The sequence below is a fragment of the Pinus tabuliformis genome, chromosome 3_2 (assembly GCF_031772625.1).
Source record: "Pinus tabuliformis cultivar Carrire ecotype Pingquan chromosome 3_2, CPIR1, whole genome shotgun sequence".
Taxonomy (NCBI): domain Eukaryota; kingdom Viridiplantae; phylum Streptophyta; class Pinopsida; order Pinales; family Pinaceae; genus Pinus; species Pinus tabuliformis.
In genome coordinates this window covers 1,045,016,219-1,045,042,172 of record NC_142302.1, presented here as the reverse complement: position 1 = coordinate 1,045,042,172, position 25,954 = coordinate 1,045,016,219, and the positions used below count along the sequence as shown (strand labels likewise).

Sequence of the window (25,954 nt, the reverse complement as noted above, 5' to 3'; positions counted from 1 at the left end):
CATACTAAATTTTGCCTTTTTTGGTTTCTTACCATGTCGAGTCACTTAACATAGCTTACCTTTCCACGATTTCTTCTTCTAAGGGCAGATAGAGGAGCGTATAGGGTGGCTCCCCCACCCCTTTTGATAGCGATAGGCTAGGTTAACAAAGTAGAATCTACCCTCTTTATATTCCACCTTTGCTTCCATAATTTCCCATCTCTTGAGCCACCACCTTTATTTCAGTGACCACGCCACCTTCTATTACTTCATTTTCCACTTATAGGAAGGCTAGGCGTTCACATAGGATAACTTGATAGGCTCCACCCTTTCGCTAGTGAATTTACCACTTCAAGGCCAGGTTCTCGTAGGATGGATCACTTTGTAGCCCATGTTTCACTATTTCAATTCCCACTTTTACAAGCTTTCATGTAGATAAGCAGGCAAGAAATAAGAGTTGCAACAACAGTATAAAGAGATTTTGATTTATGTGTTAGCGGAGTAAAGTGCTCTTACTTAAAGGCAGAGTTTTTTTATGAATGGGACTATAGTAAGGAAAGGTTTAACTCATTTTCTTACCATTCAGCTAGTATGGATATACAGATCTCGTGCCATCAATAGCTTAAGCATCCGTTGATCCTGAACCACCAATAGCAGAGCTAGTACTGCCAGTAGCATAGCCAATATAGGTACGGTAGGGATGACCTTCCTTTCTCGATGCCTTTATCGGTGCCCAACCCCTTTTAAGGATTCAAGTGGTGTCTAAGTGCGAAAAAATGCCATAGAATTTGTTTTTATCCCGGCATTCACCTCAACTTATAAGCTTAGGCGGGTGAGGGTGCATTAGCACAGACTAAAAGGAGAGGTCAAACCCTATTTGTTAAAGTAAATTCCTCGAACAATTTTGCGGGTCATTTTGGAGTTGTTCTGGTCAATGAAAAAGCCTTCTTAAACCGCGATTTGATAAATAAAAACCTAGTGTTTCGAGGGTTCAGAGGCATATTGCTCTGTCGGGTTTGATAATTCGCATTTGGCTTTAGGTAAATCGATTCATTAAAGCAGTTTAGGAAGGTAATGAATTCCATAACTCGCCTGACCTGAGAAGTACGAGTTCCTGAAAGTCAATACTATTAGGGCTCTTACTAGGAATGGAGTAGTTTCTAATCCCTCTCTCCGACCGGGACAATATTCATATTGGTACCCAATAGATGGATTAAGTAAGTGTAATTCCATGCTGGTAATGCTGTGCCGAAGCTGGTACCCAATAGATGGATTAAGTAAGTGTAATTCCACGCTGGTAATGCTGCGTCGAAGCCCCCCGTGCAATGTTCTAAGTTTAGGTAATGGATCGGTTCTATTTTCTAAAGGTTCGTTAATACGCTCACCCAGGTTGATTGATAGTATGCACATTAAGTAAAGGCAAGTGTAGATCGTCTAAAGTTCATACTACAGGTCTACCAACCCCCATAAAATATCATATCATAAGTTCTGGGAGTAGTGACTAAATTCAAGAAGTTTTGAGGATCCCACCTACCTACCCACGGTTGTTCTTGTGCGATCAACTTCCATCCAATGCTAGTAACTAAGCGCTTCAAAAGTCAATACCACTGAAGTGCCCACCCAATTCAAGCTTGCTCATAAAATTTATGAAGTCTTCTGGCTGTAATTCATCCATAGGGAGTTCCGATCCGATGATTTCACCACACCAACAGAGCTGTCAACTATGCAAAGGGGATGGGGGAATGATAATCCAGTGTCTTGCTATCCAGAATCGGGGGAGCAAAGGAAGCTACTAAAAGTCTTTGGCGAATTGACCATCCAGCATTAGGGACAGAGTGTTGAAGTTAGTTTATTAAGGAAGCACTTCTCCTTGCTCGGCTGGGTTGTGCAAAGAGGTAGATGGTGAAAACGAAAGCTCATAAGAACTGTGTCATAACTTCATTATATACGTAATAAGAAAAAGGTTTTCTTCCACTCCCCTTGGTCGAGTGGCCTTATGGCACTTAAAGAATATAAAAAAGGTCTGTCAAGCCTGACCTGAGATGGAGTATCTAAATGGTGGTATCAATAAATATGTATAAAAAGGCCCACCTAATATTAACAGTTGAGGAATGGAGCAAGATTCCCATCTTTAGTAGGCACCTGGTCGGGTCTCTTCTCGTCAATATCAAAAGCGCTTTCAAATGCACGCACGTTTGAGAAATTCAAGATTAGTTTTTTGTGGTAGTAGTCTGAAAGCTATTCCTATTAATGTGAAGCGATTCAGGCACCCAGGTCCGAATCTTGCCCCCCCCCTGCCTGATTAGAAGGAATAACCTTAACTGCTTTCGCACATCAATTTGCCTAAATCAAATTGCGAGTTGTCAACCCGGGTGGATCCTTCTACTGGCCCCTACCAGTGAGAGGCCACCTTTCAGTATTGCATTTACCACTTGGACAAGCGTTTGAACTATCATAATGACCATCTTTATACGCAACCTTCCTTCCCACTGTCACGATTACCAGTTCAAGGTTATCCCGGCACTGTCCTAAGCTTCTAACTCCCTCGTAGCTATTTGCAGGTAAGGGCAGGCAACACTCCTTCGATCAAGGTGAATCGGTAAGTAAAGTATGGTATAACACGTGGTTGGTAGCATGCACGTAAGTAAAGGGAAATAGGCTAATAAAGTGAATACAACTGGTCTAAGTGCTGTATCAAGTAATATTAGTGAATCAAGTGTTTTTGAACGTTGGTACAACGCTATATCAAATGTCCTACAGTTAGCTCATTGACCATCCAACAATGGTTTATTAAGTATGGCAGTATAAAATGAATCCGGAAGTTCAACAATCTATGCTGAAGTTCCCAGGATATCTGCTAAAGGTTCTGGCAGTAGTAGCTCAATTCAATAAGGCGGTTAGTTCCAACGATCCAAGACTGCATCACCTCCAACCTTTGTTACTGGACGGACTACTTGCAAGCACTTAGAAAACTGACAAAAATCCCTTTACTTAGCGTGCGACTGACCCACTGCTACCAACTCACCACTAGTCTTACGTATTAACTCACCTTTAGATACTGGCTGGCTCAATTCACTTACCTTATCAGCCGAGCGTTCGACAAAGCATTGCACAGGCTTTTGAAACACTTGCTTGATGAATCTTAATGAGTAGGCACTATGACTATTGAGACCTTACCTTATGCCTACTCGCCACTGTTACCTCCAAACCTTCTTTACCAACCTTTAACTAACTCACTTACTCTACTTACTTAATCCCCCCATTAGCATTGCACCGGCTTCCAATAGAGTTGTTGCACCGCCTTCCAGATAGGCTTACACTTGCTTAATTTATCTTAGTTGGTCTTGCTATTAACTAGCCTACCGAAGAACCTTTACCTATACTCTTACCAACTTACCCACCTGCTTAACCTTATCACTTACCTTTTCAGGCCCCAAATAGCCTTCACTAGCTTCATAGCTGTTGCACCGCCTTCCAAACAACATTCATAGCCCTGGAATCACACTTACTGAAATATGCTTGGCTTGTTTGGTACCAAACTATTCTGACCAAGCGTCAAGATACAATTGATGAATTAGAACTCACTCTATTGCTATATATATATACCTTCCTTTCAGTTGATGCCTGCTACCCACTTGAATACCTAGAACTTACTTCCTCTATACCACTTTCATTAATTACTTAGGGCTATAAAGCTATTGACTTTTTGACTTTTTGAAAGGGGGCGATAGGAAAGAAGGGGAGGTTCCTATTACTAACTCAATTTAGCCAATTGAGCGCAAGCGGAAAGCCAATTAAGAGGTATCGATAATTACTTACTAAAGAATTGCAACCCCATTGCTAAAGCTAAAGAATAAGAGCGGGCTATAGTCTGTCGCTCTGGACCTCCCTTTTCTTTCCCTATCTTTTACCTATGAACGATAAGGGCTCTGCTCCTCATATTAGTAAGTTCTGGTCGCTTTACCAATTAGTTGTTGGACTTACTTATATGTTCCCTATTAACCATATTTCAAAGCGATAGGAAGGGGAGGGAGGCACCCAAACATAAACCCATACATAAAAAGGTTAGGCCTTCCAGGTAAACATGTAAAAAAAGCTTATCCCCTGAAGGAGAGGTATCATCTTTTGATGAAGGATGGGCACCTCTGAACTAAGGTTGTTTATTAGTAGAGTCTCTCTGAATATCTGTATTTTCTTTCCCCTCCTAGTAATGCAAGGAAGGGTGCTTTCGCTTATTCTATTTATAGAGCACCCGTGTGTATAGCACCCCCCTTGAATTTCACGGAACAAATCATTTATGGGAAAGTATATAGTTCGTTCATCTCCTTCCTGCCTTAAATAAGATTAAGATAACCATTATACTGGTAAGGGTACGATGGGGACGATCATCTTGGTATGGTGACCGGTGCTATCCTCTTCCGTTCTATTGGTAAAGGTAGGATGGGAGAGATCATCTTGGTATGGTTAGGATGGGGATGATCATAAGGGAAGGGTATGTCCCGTACTAGCTCTACTCCCTCTAGTGTAGTAGGTGAGGTGAGGGAAGCGAATAGGAAGAGTTCGTGTGTGTTTTCCCCCTATAGCCCACTAGCTAGATAGGGTGAGTATAGGTATAGGCATATCAGAGTTAGTAAGTTAAGGGTATGTCCCGTACTAGCTTTTACCCTATTATCTGGTTGGTAAGGGTAGGTTCGGCTTTTCGCCTCTCATCGATTTCCACCATGATCATATATAATGGTGATATGACCTTGGTTGTCTACCGACGAACGGTTATAGGGCTTTCCAATGGGCATAGCCTTATTCAAAGTTTTCTTGGTTAGGGCATTGCTCGTGTTTTTACACGAAGACAGAGTAAGAAGGAATGTCAGTCTTTTGCTAGAAGACTCACATAATGGTTACGGAGTAAGTGTTGTTACTGGGATTACCGCAGGAATAAAAGGACTAATAGAACTGCTTACCCAGGTATAAAGGGACTATGAGAGTTGATAAAAAGGATGGGACTATAACAACCTGACTAGATACTTCTCTAAGGATGCCTTATTCCCCAATACCTTCTTCTCTCCCTTTAACTTCCCTCGAAGAGTGGTATACATGAAATACTATTACTTACGTGAATACACCACTATGTCTACTGGTTTTCACCGAAGGCAATAACCATTCATTTTGATAATCTTTTCTAAAATCGCCTAACTAAACTAAAGGAAATCAACAGGCACTCTTAATCACTCACCTATAACTCGACTAATGGACTCGCTTACGCTCAGACAACGACATTGTTATAAACAACTTGACTATGTATCATTCTAGTACAGAGTAGCTTGTTGATAGTAAATTGAGGAAATGATAAGTCTACTAATTGACTATAAGTGGGTGGGAAACGTAGTAACTCAATTAAGTCTCACTCTATAATAAAAGGCATAATTACAAGCATAATCATAGTAAAGATCAGAATCGAGGTGATATAATTGCCGGGGCTTGCGCTCGCTTGGATAGACGTCTTTGTGGCTAGAGCAGAGTTGGATATCACGACGTGAGGCAAGGTGCTACACAAATAACACAATGCACTGAACGAATATTTGCAACCATGGGAAGGGGAACAAATATGTGCTACGATGAGGTTGGTGACACAATGAGGTAACACAAACGAATATATGCCACTAGGTAAGCGATAACATCTCACTTCACCCATTGGTCCAGCAGATGAAAGAGATTAAACCTTGTTGTTTAAATATAAGCATATAAATTGATCCATGCCCAATTGCTTTGATCCCCGATCTAGTCAATCTATACCCCCAATAACTTGTACACTTAGAGCCTTCTTTCAAGCTGTATTTCACCGGTGGGGTAAAGACCCATTGTTCAGGGCATGTTTCACATATTTGGAGGCATATTTCACGATCCCTAGCACACATTATTTGATGCACTTCTACTTATTTATCAACATGTTTCTCCGGGCATTGGGGTGATAACACTTTGTTCAGGCATTTTCTACATATCTGCAAGAAAGTTCTTTGCATGAGATGCCATGTGGCATTATTGACATGGTCAAACCCGCTCTCATGAAATAGAAAGATGAGAAGTGACATGTGGTTCCAATAAAAAAACAAATAGTGAGGGAGCCCTCCGCCTGACAAGTCTTCTAGGGCCTTATAAAGACAAGATCTTATGGGAGAGTTTAGTTGTTGAAGGTGAACACTAGAAAAGGAAACCATTCTCATTTGTTAAAGGTATGGTTGGAAGCTAGGGAATTCACCTTCAAGCACTTAGTCGAATATCTTTGGGTTAGTCAAATATCTTTGGGAGGATTGGAAGAACGACAAGTTCAAATTGAGATTTTGCCTCTTTTTTCTCTTTTTCATGGGTGGATTTGATGGCTGGAATGACTCTTAAAACCTCATGGTGTAAACTTTGAAGAAGGGCACTCTTGCTCCAATAAGAAGAGATAGGATAAGGTTTTTCCCTCCTTACTTCTCACTGGAATCATTATTCATTTCATGGTTGTTGCTATCAGGTTCTGCTCTATTTGGTTATTTTTTCATTGTTGTGAGGTGTGGGCTCTGCTATTGCCTTTGAGTGTCTCCAGGGGTCCTATGCGGGTCATATGCGAGTCTTCACGGGTTCAATACTGGTAACCAAGTATGGGTTTTGGCATGTAGGGGTAAAAACCACGGTTCTATGTGAGTGACCTGTCTCGCTATAAAACCTGTCAAGACCCGTGGGTACTCGCGGGTCTTATAAGAGTCGTGCTACACTAGGAAGAGCTGTGGACACCACGGTTGACTATGAAGAGCTGTGGATGTCTTCCACCATGGTTGACTATGAAGCAGGAGGAAGGATCCTTAAGGAAGCATGGCATGAAGAAGGCAACATGGCATGAAGGAAGACCAAATATGGACTAATGGATCACTTTCCAATGAAAGGAATGATGACATGACTGACTCATGGATGAAAGTGATGGATGGTCTATGCCCTACTAAAAAGTCCCGAAAGATGTAGACTCTATGACAAAGAAGAAATTTGTGACATCAAAGGAAGGAGTTCTACAGGCAACTGGTTATCCCATGATTTCCACTTGAAGAGTTGCTAGAAGCAAGTCCCTAGTCAAGAAGGAGCTTGGTCAAGTTTGTGGTTAAGAGGGAGCTTGGGTACATTCCTTTTATAGGGATGGGTATGTCCTCCCTATGTTGAGAGAGGAAGAGATAAACACATCATTCTTGTTTTCACTTGGGAAGGCAAAATGAAGGATTGGGTAAACATCTGACATCTGATACTCTTTGAGGATGAGTTAGGGAATCTAAGATAAGAGTAGTCGTAGAGTGCCGATATTCTTTGAGGATTGGGAATCCAAGATAAGAATATTCCTGGTGGAACACACTCTGAGAACTCAGGTAAGGTATATTCCAAGAGAGACAATGAAAAGGGTGTCTATACATCATTGGTCTCGCCAGCATTGAGCTCTAATCTTGTGGAGAGATAGAGCGGTTAGTCAAGGCCTTGCTATGTGACAATGTTGGATGATATGACGCTATACAGATGGGTTACCAATCCAACTCTTCTTACGAGAATTCTTCAAATTGAGAATGTCCAAGTACCTTGTATGGATTATGAATACCTCTCTAGTTAAGAGGGAGCATTGAAAAGTGTAACTAGGTTCGGTCTTCATAATGACGTGTAATTATGATTTTATGAGCGGTTAGTCAAGGCCTTGCTATGTGATAATGTTGGATGATATGATGCTATACAAATGCGTTACCAATCTGACTCTTCTTATGAGAATTCTTTAGATTGAGAATGTCCAAATACCTTGTGTGCCTTGTGTGGATTATGGATACCTCTCTAGTTAAGAGGGAGTGTTGAAAAGTCTAACTAGGTTTGGTCTTCATAATGACATGTAATTATGATTTTATGTAATTGATGTAAAGAAGAAAATAAAATTATTTTTGTAATGTTTGATTCATGGGTTTCATGATCGAGGAATTTTATTTTATAGCTAAGGCTCCCATTGTGAGCCTTTAGGTTTGGTCAACATGTCATAAAGTCTAATGAGTCAATGTGAAAGATTGAAGACCCATTTGGGCATATTGTACATGGTAAAAAGAGAAATTGTTTGAGTCATTAACCCTCCAAGGCCATGTCACAAGCTCTCCTCGAAGTCGGTCTACAAAAGGGAATAAGATGATTCCAGAAGAGCATGTTGGCCTAGGCACCAGTTGAAGTCGGCTTATTTTGATGGACAAAACACTATATATAGGGCAGCTCGACCTCCTTTTGAAGACACCATTCGATCAAGCAAGAAAAGGAGAATTAGAAGTGCGAAGATCACAAGAAAGGAAGTCAATCAACAAGGAAGAGAGATAATCTTATCCGAATGATTTCCTATCTGTTTTGGGCTAATATACCTCACACATGTGAAGGAAATAGAGTACATCTGCTGCAGAGAAGCGCTGAGGCTAGCTAGGTCATCCTAGAAGCCGAATCAAGGGAGAAGACATAGCATTTATCAAGCCGAGTTAGAGAAGGAAATCTCTCCATCCAAGCGAAGGGAAAACAAAAATTGGGCAACATCCATTACAAGTGCTGCAATTAGGGTTTTTGAAGACATTGAGGGTTGCAGGAACCCGAAATCCAAAGAATTGCCGAGAAGGAGGGAGAAGCAAGAAGTTTGACCATCGTTGACTCATGAAAGGAAGAGTTAAAAGGCTTGTGACTTGGTCTTGGAGAGGTTGTTGTGTCAAGGGTCTTGGTCATGGTGTTGGTATTCATCGATTGAAGTCTCTATAGGAAGAAGAATTCGTTTGGGTTTTCCTCTCAAATTGGAGAGGTTTTGGCCTAGCTGATTGCCTACATTCTGTGTCTTGCGCCTCTTTATTGTTTATGCTTTGGTAACTGTTTGATGAAAAACAACACTATAATAATCTATAAGCAAAGAGAATATCTTATCTAAAGAAGTAAAAAGCATTCACAAGCAGTTATCATTAAAAAGAAATCTCCTAATCCTTATGCCCTAGATTTCTCAACACTAATGAGGTTCATGACAAATAAATCCCTCAATCGGTGCAAAGATGTGATCTAAAAACTTTAAAAATTGCATAAATAGGATGAGGAATTCTACCCATACAACACAGTTGGGAAATTGGTCCAACTGAGAAATCTCAACAGACAGGGACAACACCATTAAGGGGTTCTGACAAAGCGAGGGACCATGTGAGATAATGAAAGTGTAGTGCAATTCTTACTGAAATAGAAATAGTAAAAAGGCTTTTGTCAGTTTTCAAGTGTTGGGCTAATGCCAACCATGTGGCTCCAAAACTTTCCGGTTCTAATGATGGACTGAAGCAGAATACGGTCAACGAAACACTCGAGAGAAGTGTATGCTTTTTGAGTTTGTCACAGACATAAGAATATTGATTGTCATAATATACACAAGGATTTCATCAAGTGAAAGTTTCATTGCCCAGTGGAAGACCTTCAATAGAAAATTTCATAGTTCCTTAAGTGGAACAATGCTCACAGTGGGTAGAGGCAGAGATGGGTGACAAACTTTGCTGGATCAAATAACCTGCCCTTGGGCCAAGAGGATCCCTGCCACTGAAAGGCACTCGATGTCCTTTTGGCAAGGAAGAATGACGTCTCAGCGCTACAAGAGGATAACTAAGTTGTTAGGACTAGGGGTAATGGTGGCGACCACAGATAATGGATGCATGCAATCCTAAAACACCTCACTGTCAATATTTGGCATTATTTAGTTCCTTTATTTTTCTGCGTTGCAGAGGATTGCCTTTACTACTTGTTCTTGAGGATTGTTCTATATCTTGAGCCAATATTTGATGTAAGGTGAATTATTTATCAAATGTAGATAATTTTTATGATGAGAAATAAATGCCAGGCATAATTATTCGAGTGCCTTTTCATGTTGGAAACAAGTGTTAGATTTTGTTCTGATGTGTCACTAATACAGTTTGGCCTCAAAGGATAGGAGAAACTTTATTTGCCTCTATTGTCTCGACTTCTGCATGAGATACAAGGCTAATGTCCAAGGCCGAACAAAAAATCCTTCATGCCTTTAGATGACACACTTTGAATGGACAAGATATTGGGTGACTTTAACGGTAAGTGGAGATTGGAACTAGACCTACCATTTGTTAATAGCTGTATCACTTGGGGTGTTTTTCACTATATTATTCCATTAGTATTTCTCTTAGCGTGAGGCCTAGACAAGGTTGGAGGTACTTTATTAATTAACCTCCTTTATATTTGCCTTCTCTAACTCAGGGTGTTTTTCACTATATTATTCCATTAGTATTTCGCTTAGCGTGAGGCCTAGACAAGGTTGGAGGTACTTTATTAATTAACCATTTTTATATTTGCCTTCTCTAACTCAGTTTCATTTACTATTTTTGGTCGAGGACTAGTGTTACTTGGGAGCGGGAGCGAAAGCGGGGAGCGGGAGTGAAAACGACATTCTCAGAAGCTCCTGGTTTGGGAGCGAATCTCAGAGCGTTTTTTATATATTTTTTATATTTTGATACATATATGTCAACAAAAACATGTAGAATAATGAATTAGATATAAAAAACATAAAAGAACATAGATTGAACCATACAACAACAATCATCTAGAAGTTATAATCTTCATCAACCACATCCACAAGTTAGTAACATACAACATATTGAGTCTCATGATTCATCAATCTTAAAGTTTCAAGCTTTCAAAATTCAATATATAAGATTTATCACAGTGTTCCACGGGGACTCGCCCCCCCCCCCTGGTTGAAGGGAAAGTACCCCTAGAGTCCTTTGGGCTGAGACTCTACCAGACTGAAAATTGCTTATACAAAGAAACACTCACACACAGCCATCTTTTTTACTTTTAAGCAAATCCTAATGTTTTAGGGTACATACCTAAGGTCCTACGTCTGAGAAGACCGTTAGGGTGCAAACCCTTCTTGGAGTTCCCTTCTTCTTTCTCTGATCTGCAAGACAAACAAATCAAAGAAATCAACAGTACATGTATAGAAGTTTATGTATAAATCATCTTTATGCTATAAAGTTAGTTATAAATAATCTTTAAGTAACTACTTTCATAAGAATTCAACACAAGAATCTCATAAGCATAAAGAAAGATTATTCGGGAACAAAGACGTGTTTCTTTATATATAAAGGCAAATAAAGTACATATATCGGAAAGATATCACCTGAACACCTTCAGCAGGCTCCAAGCAAGCTTCCTCCCGGATTCGTTCCAGCCTCCAGCCTTCAACAAGAGCTCCTTCCAAGTCTTACTCAATGATGATGTCAAGGATGAATGATCACCAATACACATGGAAACAAGGGTTTCCTATGCAAAATGGGGGAAGTGCAGGATGCACCAAGGACTTCAGACCTGGTCTAAGGGAAAAATCTCAGCATAATAATCTTGCTCTCCTTTCTCTCTCCCCTTGGCCTTCCCTTTGATGTCTTTTTATACCCTCTCCAAAGTAGTTTTTTAGTTAGGAGTTGGTTGGGAACAGTTGGGCCACGGGCACTAACAGGTGATCCAGCAGGTAAACCCGCGATCACCGCCCGAAAAAGAGGAAATTATATTTTTTTAAGTGTTTTAATAGATACACGCGGGTTGGGTATGACAGACCCGCGTGTACACGCGTTTAACACAGGGCAAAGTCGCGTACAGGGAATAAAACACTGTTTTTTAAATTTTTGGACCAGGTCTGGAAGGAGGGGTTGCCCTAGGCCATAAGTGCAGCATCACAAACCATAAGAGTGAGATTTGGAGCTATAACAGATGCCCCCTAATGTATGAGGTCAGAAGGGGAACATGATGGCCGAAATACATTAAGTAAGTACAAGGAAAGGAACTCCGCCAAAAAACCGAGGAGGACTTCACCGGAATTCAGCCTGCCAAGCCACCGAAAGGAGATCAGAAAGAAACACTGTCTGAGGCGGGCATACCCATGCTCAGGAAAAGTAAAGCATGTCCGCATATCAAGTACAAGCGGATCCACTAAGTATACAAGTATAAATGACTGTAAAAATACATAATGGATCATCTGATCATAATGAGTAAGTACATGTCTGAATATCACATATAAAACTGTCAATGATGCTGAAAGATGCAACGGATCACTGAAATCAAAGACTGATCCCATAAGGTACCAACTGAACATGATGGAATAGGATGGTACTACACTGCAAACTCAGGTGCCAGCATATAGAATGTCGCCATGACTGACTGCAACATATAAGGTGGAATGGTATCAACTAGCAGCAACAGGAGCAACTGTCAAGTGAACCAATGAATGCTGATACAACCTGAGGTCTTCACCGACCGCCGTGGTACATTTCTACACCATGGGAATAAATGATCTGAAGTCGACCATGTGAGAAATCGTTTGATTACCGGTCATTGATGTATACCGTTAACAAACGCGAGACTACCCACCGATAATGATAATGAGCGTCAAGGTACCCAGTACAATCTAACAAGTGTGAATAGATGAGCTGAAGTCGAACACCTGTAAGAATCTATCAATCAGGAGACAATGATGGTTTCCCACTGTCGATAGCGAGGAATCTGCCACTAATGACTGCAAACCCCAAGGTACTGCCAAATGGACTCTAGATCTTTGCCCCAGAGCAATGAGTCGTAGTCGATAGGGAAAGATCCGCTAGAAGGAAGGCATTAAGGCATCCTCCATCAATCTAGCGCGAGTGTAACCCGTAGGCCAATAATGTGGAAGGAATCGGACGAAAAAGATGTAGTAACCCAACCGAAAGTACGTTTCCGGCGTACACAAGATGTGGCTAGCGCACGGCAGAAACCCTCTGAACCAACCAATAATGAAAGCTGACACAGAGGCGAGGTATCCACCAATAGGGTCAAATGGAAACCAAGGTACTGCACGAATCCCAATGTGTGATAATGTATGCTGATGTCGAACACAAGGGAAACCACTCAGTCAAAGACCCATGATACTGATCGATGCTGAGCACAAGGTGACCTATCAATAATAAAAATAGGGCCAGGGTGCGGTCTCTAGGTCTGCCCTCAGAGCAATGTGTCGTCGTCGATAAGGACAAGACCCGCCAGCAAGAAGTCAATGGGGACCTTCTCAAACCGGCACGAGTGAAGGACCAATATAACTGATGTGATAATAGACATGACACTGACAACCAGGGATGGCCGACTGAAAAATGAGTCAAGAGACACCGCAGAAAGGCCGACTCAGGCTAACTTCCCTTGAACAAAAGCACGACTCAATGTGACTATGTGGCAGCATATAATGAATCTGTATAAGTTCGTCATGCAGGAGGCACGAACGAACCCTCCATATGATTGGAAGAGATAACCAATCGGGGGAGAACTGACTCGATAACAAGGTTATGGCTTACCTAAGTCCAACTAGATCCCACCCATGCGGAGGAGACTTTGTTTTGAGTGCTTTGTTCAAGGGCGACACGACTGACTCTAGCTGCCAACTATAAATGGAAATAATGTCCCTGTTCCCGCTCTTTTTGGAATATTTAATTTTTTTGTCTTTTTCTGATAAGCCGGAAAAAGAATAAAAGAATGCTATGGTACAGTGGAAAGAACGAGTGTCGGTGAAACAGATGCTCTAGTTCCTGGGAAAGGAACGTTCCTATGCTCAATGCAGGGAGGTGAAAAACTGGTCAGTGACACTCAGAGGTATGTTCCTTCCACGGATCTGGGTATGTCAAGCTGCAGAGGTCAAGGGGATGCAAGGTTGATTTTTGCAGACGCCATGGTCAAAAGTGGGCTTAAACACGAGTCCAAGTGAAGCCGGCTATAGGCCAAAAGGTGCAAATGGTCAACATGCAATGTAGAAGTACAACTCAACACACATAGGAGCCTCTAGGGTATAAGGCCAGAACGAGGCGAGGAAGCAAAGAGGAATGAGTCTTCAACACACAAGTCATGGCGGGACTACAGAGGACTCCCGAGCCTAGTGACAAAAAATCAGCATGAGTGCCAAGTGACAATCAGGTACTAACTAGGGCACCCATGATAAGGTAGGCTCTACCACACAAGTCATGATACTTCTAAGCAATGAGAAGGTTCCGCATCATAACTTGGTGGGGTCGATCCTAAGGCCAAAATGGAAAAGGAAACTGATAAATGCACAATGCAGGCGGAAAAAACCTAACCTATATGCCAAGTTCGAGAACCAATACCTGTCAGAACGGACCAACCATAAACTTCCAAAGGAGAAATCTTCCAAGTTCTGTAGACATAAATAGGAACACTAGACACGAAGTTAATACATCCCACATATAAACTTCATATAAGATCTTTGTGTTATAGAATACAAAACTTGAAAATGCGTACCTCATATATACAATATGGTACAGGGAACCACGCAGCCTTGCGGCTTACGCATAATAGTTCTGCTGAACAAACCCCTTGCAGGGCTCAGGCCAAGGGCTCCTTTGGTAGTCATAACTCATGGCTTCAAAGAGTTCCTCCTGTGAAGGCAAAACAAGTTCTAAGAAATCATGAGAACTACAAGGATCAAAAGAGGGAATTAGAGGGTCCCATGTCCCTATAGGAAGAATCTCTCGGTCAACTCTCGGGACCAAGTCCCAAGAAGGAGAATAATAAGTCAAAGGATCCTTCTTAGAAGCAATTGAACATTGAGGCTTCAATGCCACATAATTGACCCGTGGCGGGGTAGAGTCTACTTGAACACTTGGAACAAACCAAGGGGCATTCTGCAGTAAAGTCGAATTAGGGTGGTGATTATCAGATGCAAGCTGATCAACAGTGACAATATTCCCATTATGAGGAAAGCACATTACTCGAAAGAGTGAAGACACCACAGCATTCATAGCATAGACATAATCACGCCCAAGTAGCATATTAAAGTCTAAAGGGCTATCAACCACCATCATATCGATTAAGACAGTCTTCCCACCTAAAGTGATAGGCAATTGAGGAAGAACACCCATAGATTCACCAGGCCTTCTATCATAGGCTAACAACTGACTCTGAGCTGTCAACAACTTTGGGGAACCCAAAGCTTTCCAAGTCAAAGAGGATATAATACTTGTAGAGGATCCTTCATCCACCATACATCGATAGACATTTGTGGAATTAACTCTGACCTTTATTTGAAAAGGTACAGCGGAAGGAAGACGAGGCTCAACAAGACTATCCCAATCAAAGGAAACACTCTTAGAACTTGGAGGGGGAACATTCGAAGAAACCGGAATGCCCCCTATACTAGAAGACTCTGTACTAGAGATCAAACAGACTCTTTTGTTAGGCACTTCACCCCCCAAAAGAGGAGTGTAATCGGCCAGCGATTGCACTGGCTTTACCCCATTTTCAACCGATGGTTGATGGGATTGATGAGAAACCATATCAGATCTAGGAGTAGAAGTACTTTCAGACTCGGACCATATCCTTTGAACCTCTGGAATACCAGGGCATAAATGAGTAAGATGGTCTCCCTTGCATATCTTACAAGGGAACTTAGGTTTAAAACTTCTACGTCCAGGTTTCTTATCAACCTCCATTCCGCCAACATGACTAGCAGTGGTTTGCGGAGAGTTCTGAACATGACTTGCAGAGGTCGGTGACTCTTTGCTAGTATGACTCGCATTGACTAGACTCATGCCCCCAGCATGACTCGCAGCGGCTGAAGACTCATCTCCAACATGACTTGCAGAGGTTGAAGATGAAGTGCTAGTATGACTCGCATTGACTAGACTCATGCCCCCAGCATGACTCGCAGCGGCTGAAGACTCATCTCCAACATGACTCGCAGAGGTTGAAGATGAAGTGCTAGTATGACTCGCATTGACTAGACTCATGCCCCCAGCATGACTAGCAGCGGCTGAAGACTCATCTCCAACATGACTCGCAGAGGTTGAAGATGAAAGGATAGAATTATTCTTCTTCTTTGACTTCCTCTTTTTCCTCTTTTTAGATTTCTTGTTACAAGAAGGAGGGGAAGAAGGAATCCCAGATTTCTCTTTGAGAGAAGATGAACAATTAGCACCCATAAGATGCCCCTGAAATAAAGCATTCAACTGAGAAGCTTCAAGAGCATTCGGAATATTCGGAGTGGACCACAGCCAAACGGGTAGTCCAACATTCAACCCAGGAATATTCAAAGTGGCCATCAAGGGAGTACCAACGTTTCCAAAGAAAGGAAAAGCACAAGGATCCCCTTTTGGAAGGGTACCTTGGTTGGTTTCCACAGGAATATTAGCCATATCTAAGTAATCCAAAGACCCTTTCCCTTGCGGGAATATAGAAATAACTCTTCAAAGAATATGGATAAGCAATCAAAACCTTTGCCCTTGAGGAGGCAACTCCACAACTTCTGAAAGAACAACCAAAAGCCTTTCAAGATCGGTAGAGTGGCAAGCCAGTCACTCAGAACACAAAGTCCAAACGTGACTAGACAAAAATACCTAAAGCCAACTATATACAAGGAGCAAAGAGCACTCACTATAAAGTCCCTAAAGAAACAGCCAGTCAAACAACTTTCAAGTATTTCCGCTCCGGGTGTTGAGGACCGGACACCAAAATACAAGAAAGCGGAGTCAGGGGCCTTCCGAAGATAGTCTGGGATAATGACGGCCCAGTCCTATCAGCGAAGGTATCAGAGGAAGTTACGCTGACCTCCTAACAACAGCCTGCGCCGGTGCAAGCCCCCAAGCTTCGCAAGGGTGCCCTCCAGAAGTACTGTCGAGAGTGATACAACGTCGACCTCAGGTGCCACGGGATTCCCCTCCGCAGCCACCTGTGTAGTTCCCTAGGAAGAGCAACTATGGGTACCAACTCGTCGCAGAAGCCAGGCGGAACAGTCGTGAGGTAAGTTCGGACAAGTAGGAGAGGGGGTATCTCTCTTCCCTGTCTTCACAGACCCTCGTGCTTAACTCCCAGATCCGGAGCTTTCCTGGTCTTCCTAACGCTGTTGGATTTACTCTCTTTAATCAGACTTTTATGTTTGACGTTTTGTGTGGCCTTGGAGAGTTAACTCTCCACTCGCCTAATCCAAGGCCCTAAAATCCTAAACTTGTTGGTGTAATAACTAAAACAAAAGTTCTAGTGGATTTTAATTAAGCGCTTGATTTTATTAGGCTGTTCTTTAAGTCAAAGGTAACGGAAGTGAAACTTGTGGTGTTTTTAGGACGCAAAAAGAAACTATCCTAACTACATGCACATGCACTTTTTCGTTTCAATGAAGACCAATTTCTATGAGGTTCAGATGTACTTTAAATTAAACAAAGTTTTTTGCTTTCTTTTCAAACTCCACACTCACAAAAGCTAACAAAACTATGCATGCCTAAAAGAGGATGCAAAGCTATGCTAATGCAAGAACTAAATGTGGATGCACAATTCAAAGACTACTCTAAATTCAAAGAAGGAAAGTTGCTGCTTTACCAAATTTTGTCTTGCCACTAAAATGCTTAGATAGAAGATGATTTGTTACTAATCATTTCGTCCAAACAATAAAAACAAGTTTTAAGATAAAAAACAAAGCACTTTCACTTCGCAAAAAAGGAAATCAGATGAGAAGCAAGTTTAAGAAAGCGAAACTCAAAAACTTTCAAAAGATTTTCTTTCAATCAAACCAAAAAGTCTTTTTCAAAGGAAAAACTCTCAAAAATACTGACACCAATGATTGATAAACAAGCAACCAAACACTTTTGTGAATTGACACCAATGAAATGATGAGAACTCAACAAAAATAAAATGTGTTCGAATTCGCTTTTGACAATCAAAAGCAGCAATGAAAGTCCAAGAAATCAAAAGACAAGTTTCAAGGAAATGGTAACAAACAACTTTCCCGAAACGAAGGAGCAAATGGTCATAAAAATGATTTCGTTAAGCAAACACAAATGTCATGAAAACAAAATGGACACAAAGATTTTAAGACAATCTTCCCACTCTGCCGAAACAGAGCAATCAAGATTCTTAAACAGAAACCTTGTGTGTCAAAAATCAATGACGCTTGCAATCAACGAAAAACAAGACTGGCACTCCTAGAGAGAGTTCGAAACAAGATGCCCCCTGTTAAACAGAGAACTGTCACTGGGAATTGACTGCTTTAAACTGACCCAAACCACCAGACAGACATTCAGCCAAAAGAAAAATTATAAATCTTGAAAATTATGTGATATACGCGCCTGCAATTATTTGCAGAATGCGTGTACACGCGACTGTAACTAAGGAAACCTGCGTATACGCGGGTTTACTTAGTGCAACTTGCGTATATACGCCTCTGTAATCCAGAAAAAGTGCGTATATGAAGTGTTTCAAGAAAAATAAAAAACACAAACTGAAAAACTGGAAAAGCTTGGAGTTCAAGAAAATATCAAACAGTCAGAACCAACAAACAGAGGGACTGAGCCTTGATTGGCTTGAGGACTACCCAAACTAGGAACAACAAGAGTGTTGTCCCCAGCGGAGTCGCCAATTCTGGTTGAAGGGAAAGTACCCCTAGAGTCCTTTGGGCTGAGACTCTACCAGACTGAAAATTGCTTATACAAAGAAACACTCACACACAGCCATCTTTTTTACTTTTAAGCAAATCCTAATGTTTTAGGGTACATACCTAAGGTCCTACGTCTGAGAAGACCGTTAGGGTGCAAACCCTTCTTGGAGTTCCCTTCTTCTTTCTCTGATCTGCAAGACAAACAAATCAAAGAAATCAACAGTACATGTATAGAAGTTTATGTATAAATCATCTTTATGCTATAAAGTTAGTTATAAATAATCTTTAAGTAACTACTTTCATAAGAATTCAACACAAGAATCTCATAAGCATAAAGAAAGATTATTCGGGAACAAAGACGTGTTTCTTTATATATAAAGGCAAATAAAGTACATATATCGGAAAGATATCACCTGAACACCTTCAGCAGGCTCCAAGCAAGCTTCCTCCCGGATTCGTTCCAGCCTCCAGCCTTCAACAAGAGCTCCTTCCAAGTCTTACTCAATGATGATGTCAAGGATGAATGATCACCAATACACATGGAAACAAGGGTTTCCTATGCAAAATGGGGGAAGTGCAGGATGCACCAAGGACTTCAGACCTGGTCTAAGGGAAAAATCTCAGCATAATAATCTTGCTCTCCTTTCTCTCTCCCCTTGGCCTTCCCTTTGATGTCTTTTTATACCCTCTCCAAAGTAGTTTTTTAGTTAGGAGTTGGTTGGGAACAGTTGGGCCACGGGCACTAACAGGTGATCCAGCAGGTAAACCCGCGATCACCGCCCGAAAAAGAGGAAATTATATTTTTTTAAGTGTTTTAATAGATACACGCGGGTTGGGTATGACAGACCCGCGTGTACACGCGTTTAACACAGGGCAAAGTCGCGTACAGGGAATAAAACACTGTTTTTTAAATTTTTGGACCAGGTCTGGAAGGAGGGGTTGCCCTAGGCCATAAGTGCAGCATCACAAACCATAAGAGTGAGATTTGGAGCTATAACACCCCCCCCCCCCTAAGGGGTCTAGTTTCCTCGCTCCCCCGCGCTCCGGGGACTTGGGGACGAGTAGGGGACGTTTCCCCACGCTCCCAAAATGGAGGAAACTTGGGGGGACATGCTAGGGAAACGTTTCCCTTCCCTGAGGGGATGTTTCCCCACGCTCCCAAAAAAATGGCCTTGCTTATAGTTTATGATTTAATAGACCTAAAGTGGTACAAAGCTACTCATGTTCTGTATGGGGATAACGTCTTGTGCTGTCTTTTGGTTTCAACAAGCGTTATTTTAGAGGGTCTGTATCATGGAAATTTGCTGGACCATATAGCACGTACATGAATTTTCCCTTTTAAAACTTCTCATTTTTTCCTCAAGTGATGGCTGGATTACAGTGGGGAGATAACTGGAGTGACAGGCAAAGAATATGAGACATTCAGTTTGTGTTTTTAATTTGCATGACATTTGACATACAAACTATGGAAGCAGCACCTATGTCATGTGGGAAATAATTGGGTGGACTATAGACTAACATGCGTTTACTGCAAGCATGACAAAATACTATGGGCAACAAGAAATCTCAGGAACTGTCTTTATATATGAATTTATACAGTTACAAAATTTACACAGAGCACAGTGGCTCAGCTTGAATTCTCAGGTCTGAAAATTATTTTCACCCCTGAAATACACTGGTAGTTTGAAGTTTGAACTGCATGGCATTACTCTAATAAGGTAGACAAATTATCCATGCCATCGTTGGTCACCCAAGTTGGTTCGCAGATGGTCATCCTGCAGTGAATGTCATTTGATAGTAAACTGTCAGAAACTCTTTCATGTGATATCTCATCTCTCCTAGAACTACGACTCTTCTTTCAGCATATGGTGTACTATCTATATTATATATAATATAACAAACTTTCTAGCTGTTGGATTCAATACAGCTGGACAACCCATTGTAGTTGCCCCTTCTACTGCCAATGCAGTGTTCCTGATCTGTTCATTTACCTTTTCACAGAATTCAGTGGCTACCTTATAAAGCTGAAGCTCTCCCTCTGTCTGACCAAAATCTAAATTAGAATTTGACCAAGCTGAATTAGAATTTTAAATTTATTATTTTATATGATATTATAAATTTGGATAATGTCAAATGATATTCATATCAATGATCATGCTTTGCAGCTTTTCAATTCAAACCAAATTGTCATAGTGGACTCAATTAATAAATTATATTTTATATTTATAAATTTTTAAGACCCTGACGCTCCCCCACGTTTCCTAAAAAATGGTAGGGAGCTTTTGCATAGGCCGCTCCCGCGCCCCCTCACTCCCTCGTCCCCTCGTCCCGGAACCTTGGTGGAACATTGATTTATCATCATTGATCACCAAAGTTGTACTTGTAAGCTAAGTGTAACCATTGCAACAAATAATATCTAACATGAAATGAAATGTTATAAAATGAAATGAAATGAAACAACTTTCAACTTTCATGAAACATCATATTCATAATTCATTACTAATGAGTTATAATTGCCAACTTCAAACTTAAATTGTCATATATTGTTTAAAAAAATATCATAATAAATATGAAAGAGTCAATAGTTATAAAAGCTACTAGAAATTAGAAAAGAGAAGTAAATCTATTATCTATTTCTTATGCTTGGGCCTCTTGCTACCACGAGAAATCTCCTATTTTTTAGTCTTGTTGGAAAATCAGGATCTTTGTCATTAATATCACCCTCTAAGCATTAATATCCAGAGGTATCTTTGTCATTACCTCTGTATCTGTATAGGGATCTTTGTCATTAATATCACCCTCTAAGAATTAACATAAGATAGAACAAGCATAGCATGTCTTTCCTTTAAATGTCATTGTAAATGCAGGTGGTGACCCTCTCTCAACTTTTAAGTGATGACTTATAAGACGTAGGATGGAGTTGACAAGCTTGTACTCATCTCTTATGTATTCGTTTTTGTTCAATACTTTTTTCATGACATTCATTTGCGCTTAAATTTTTGGTTGGTGTGTCAAATGAATAACTGAACAAAATTCAACTCTTGTGCTTCTCACAGATATCGTCTGCGAGCAAAGGTGGAAATCCAGGATGTTTCAAAAGACATGGCGGCCTGGCAACGTTTTGGTCGTTCCTTGGTGGATGATTCTGATGTAGATAAAGATCCTGGAGCCAAAAGCATTGGTTGGGGTGGAGGTGCTGATTTTGCTGGCCGTGCTGCTGCACAAAGCAATGGTCAAGGATGGCGGTGGTTCAGGGATCCAAGATTGGCATCTATGGGATTAAGGGGGCTTTTCCCGTCAGATACTGTTCGTAAGGATCTTTCTAGACCATGTATCCCAAAATGACGAAAACATTGTTTGATGCATTTCCTCAAAAAATTCTGGTGTAATGGGGCTTTTAATGTCTTGTAAAGGTTCATATGATTTCTTTTGGTTAATTTTGGTTGATATGGGAAAGAGGTATTACAGAAAATTATACTACTACTCACCTGGATTCTGAAATTTTAATCTTTCTTTTGATTTCTTTAATGTATTGTTTTATTTGATTTTTTTGATGTAATGTTTTTCCAGCACCGCTAGTAGAAGCTGATAAAGAAGTTGACGAGCAATATTACCTTTTATGGAGGTTAGAGGAAGGAGTACCGGAAGGTTCAACAGAAATTCCTAAAGGTTGAATTTATGCCTTCTCTTTAAAGTATTGTTTTAATTCAATTTGCTTGTGCACACTTGGCGGAGCTAGAATTGTTGCAAATTGGTAGAAGGGAAGAGTTGTCACGATTGACTTGATTAGTGTAACTCTACTCGCTAGATTAAGCTAGATCATTCCCCAAGTTTGTAATTTTTTTTTATTTTCTCTATATGGCTTATCCACAGCTCTACTCTCAGATTTTCTTTTGACACTAGCAATCCCAAATATAGGAAAGTGTTCCACTATGCTTGGAGGGGGATCTCAAGGATTTGTGAAATTCTCTGGAGGGTGCATTCCATCCATATATTCTGCTCTTTTTGTTATTGAGTAAACAGCCTGATACTTCCATAAACATGTCAAACACTTTTTTGAATCTTCGTGCCGCTATACAAGAAGGTCTTCCCATTAGAAGAGTGTCATCTACGAAGAGGGAGTGGTTTATACTTTTAGTTCCAGAGCTAATTGAGAGGCCTATGTGCAGCTGATACTTGTCCACATCATGTATAGCATATATTGCCACCATTTTGAAACTAGGAAGGCTTTTCTTTACTAGGTGTTCTTAGGTTATAATGTGGTATATATAGTATGCCCTTGTATTATTTTCTCATATCGGTTTAGATCATTGATATTCAAAGCAATATCAATAATTTCATCTGGGTTCATAGTAGATGGCCTACATGCATAAAATACCAAGCGTATATTTGATTACCTGAAATATCTCTTATAGATGAGCTTTGTTACAACAAAATCTTGCACCCCCAAATGATGTAAGGTCCTGAGCATCAAGGGGCCAATCTTTTGCAGCTCAGGATGGCTACCTACTGTCGCTACAATAGCTCTTCTTTTCACTTTTAGTTTGGCTCCTCTCTAACTCAAGGGAGGGTTTCCCTAGAAGGTAGGATTGCTAAGCCTATAGAGTGGAGGCACAAGGTTATTTAGTGAAAAGTAGAGTAAGAATGAATAGTGTGAGACCTAAAATGGAGGTGGAAACCCCAAGATCAAGTGCCTGATCACACCTTGGGCAAATGGAGTAAGCAAGTGCCTAATCACACATTGGGCAAATGGAGTAAAGGAAGTGTAGATCAAAGAGGGAAAGTGCATGAAGATGTAAGGCAGTAGGTGCTGCTATGCATGCCACAAATCAGCCTTTGCCCATACTCCCACTCACTATGATATAAGTTATCTCATATTCCCAATCTCTATGATGTAAACTCTATGCCTTATTCCCTTTGATATTCAATAGCAAACTCTTTGCCTTATCCCCTTTGAAATTTGATAGTCAATGAATAATTGCGCTAGTATGGAAGAGATGTTGTAAGGTTGTGTAAACATTTTGACTCGGTCAAATTACATAACAATGAAAATGAAAATAAAATACAATTTAAATATATAAATAAAATATAAAAATAAAATTAATAATTAATTAATAAAATATAAAAATAAAATTAATAATTATAATTATTAATTAAATATTTTCACTGGGTCAAATTACATAAAGTACAAATAAAAATGAAAATAATAATTATAATTATCAATTATTAATAATTAAATTGCTCTAGATCCATCTTAATTCTAGATCTAAGAGTTATCAATTATTAATAATTAAATTGCTCTAGATCCATCTGAATTCTAGATCTACCAAATTACATAAAGTACAAATAAAAATAAAAATAAAAATAATAATAATAATTATCAATTATTAATAATTAAATTGCTCTAGATCCATATTAATTCTAGATCTACAAGAGTTATCAATTATTAATAATTAAATTGCTCTAGATCCATTTGAATTCTAGATTTACCAAGAGCTCAGAGTGATCAAATCTTTTGAGGTGCAAACTCTTTTAGAGTGAAAAGAGATTTGATCCCTCTTGGCGCTTGGTAGATCCGGAGTTAAGATGAGTCTAGGTTGGTAACTAATATTTGTTCCAATGCACCTTACATCAACACTGTTGGAAAATCAAATGCAATGAAGATGATACTTGATTCTCCTTCTTGATAATTATTTGTGAATGTTATTCTGCTTCTTATTAATTTAGAATGTCTTCTTCATCGAGTAATTATACAAATATGTAGTCTTCCAAGATCACAAAGAAGTAAGAGACACAAATTTAGGCTCCAAGCTAGGGCAATACCCCACAGAGGGGAAAACCCAACAATCCTCTTCTTATAGAATCAAGTCAAAATGAGATATCCCACCTGTTACCCACCACCTGTGGGTAGTATGCATAGGAGACAATTTTTCTCCTAGATGGTCCTCAGGTGGCAACTAGCATCCCCTTGCAACCACCAGATAGCTCAATGGGCCATTATCCCCGCCACCTAAGCCAGCCATATGCTCCCTCGCCCATCTATCATGATTGTATGTTTGAAGGTGGGCCTTCCAACCCCGAAGGTATGGCATTTCATTGTGTAGTTTGTGAAAATTCTATCACTGCAACAACAAATTTATTTTTCCTACTTATTTCCCAATAATTTATTTACCAAAAGCCCTTCAATAAACATTAAAATAAATTCCGCTGCAGATATCACACCATAATACGAAAACAAACACATGCACAAGAATCAACACAGATATTTTGGACAAATGTCCCTAGAAAAACCCAATGCGGGAAAACTGGTGCAGTAGAGGAGGATTTTATTATTCAGCAATTCTTTAGTACAACTGGGTGCCAAATTGGCTTACCCAACAGAGAACAAATTCTCCATCACTTCTCCCGGTCTTAGCATCGGGCTTACTGGCCTCTACGCAGCTCCTAGACCCTCTGCGTCAGCTCCTGCCTCTCTGCGTCAGCACTGGACCTCTCTGCGTCACCCACGTAGGCCTTCCAGTGATTGCACAGTCTGATGGTTCTGCGTCTGCCTGAGAGGCTCTGCCTCTACCTCTCCAACCTCTGCGTTGGTCTTCTGGTGCTGTTTCGACTCTCTGTTCTGTACCCACTGTCTCCTGCTGCTCTCTAGACCACTAGTTCGAATTTCTCAGCGAACCCCGCTCCAGAAATTTAACTGACTGGTCTCCCTTAGTGTGTGTTCCAACTGACCCTCAAGCCTCTTCTTATACTTTTCCAGTTGGTCCTTCAACAATCGAGATTAAATCTCTAATCAACGACTAAGATTAGATTTGGCTTGATCCATGACTTTTGGAACTTTCTACCCAGTTTCATATTAATACCCATTAATAATTTATTTTTCCTAAGTTTAGACTTAGGAACTCCATTAAAAATATTTATTATTTTAATATCTCCGAAACCAGTTAGAATCTGCCCAAACCATTTCTGGGTCTTGGAGATCTCATGTGCTTTAGCCTCTCCACTAATTTTCATGGCTAGAAAACATTCGATACTATCCCAAATCAACACTCCTTCTTAGCGAGGACTGTGCTCTAATAATACTCCACACTGAGCATTACTCTGATCATACGACATCGGTACTTGTGTTGATGCTAAGCCTCCCTGCCCAACATCCTCCGCACTGCTGCATCCTATACTGCTGCCTATGGATCTATCACTGCTGCTGCTACATCTGTACTGCAGCTCCCTTTGCATCTGTGTCGCTGCTGGTCCATCTTCCCAACATTGCATTTGCACTGCAACTCCCTCTGCATCTGTGCTGCTGCTGATCCTTCTTCCCAACACTGCATCTACACTGCAAACTCCTCATCATTCTGCATCGTGCTACTGCTAATTTTTACTGCACAGAGCCAGCGTGGAGCCGACCATCCAGGGCCTGGATCAGTGTCGGATCACCAGTGATAGTGTGAGGTATTTCTCACTAATCTTCTGCCAGTCAAATTCTCTGTATTGGATAGCTAACAAGGCATC

The 25,954-nt window shown here is 40.6% G+C and overlaps 1 protein-coding gene across 1 annotated transcript in view; it reads left to right on the top strand.

The window, feature by feature from the left end:
* The window catches only part of LOC149184174 (Glycine cleavage T-protein family), a 132,748-nt gene that overhangs the window by 76,389 nt on the left and 30,405 nt on the right, over positions 1 to 25,954 (top strand). The window contains exons 2-3 of the mRNA XM_089417413.1: positions 21,502 to 21,755; positions 22,016 to 22,114. Of these exons, the coding sequence (XP_089273539.1) occupies positions 21,502 to 21,755; positions 22,016 to 22,114 (353 nt within the window). The remainder of the gene's footprint in view (positions 1 to 21,501; positions 21,756 to 22,015; positions 22,115 to 25,954) is intronic.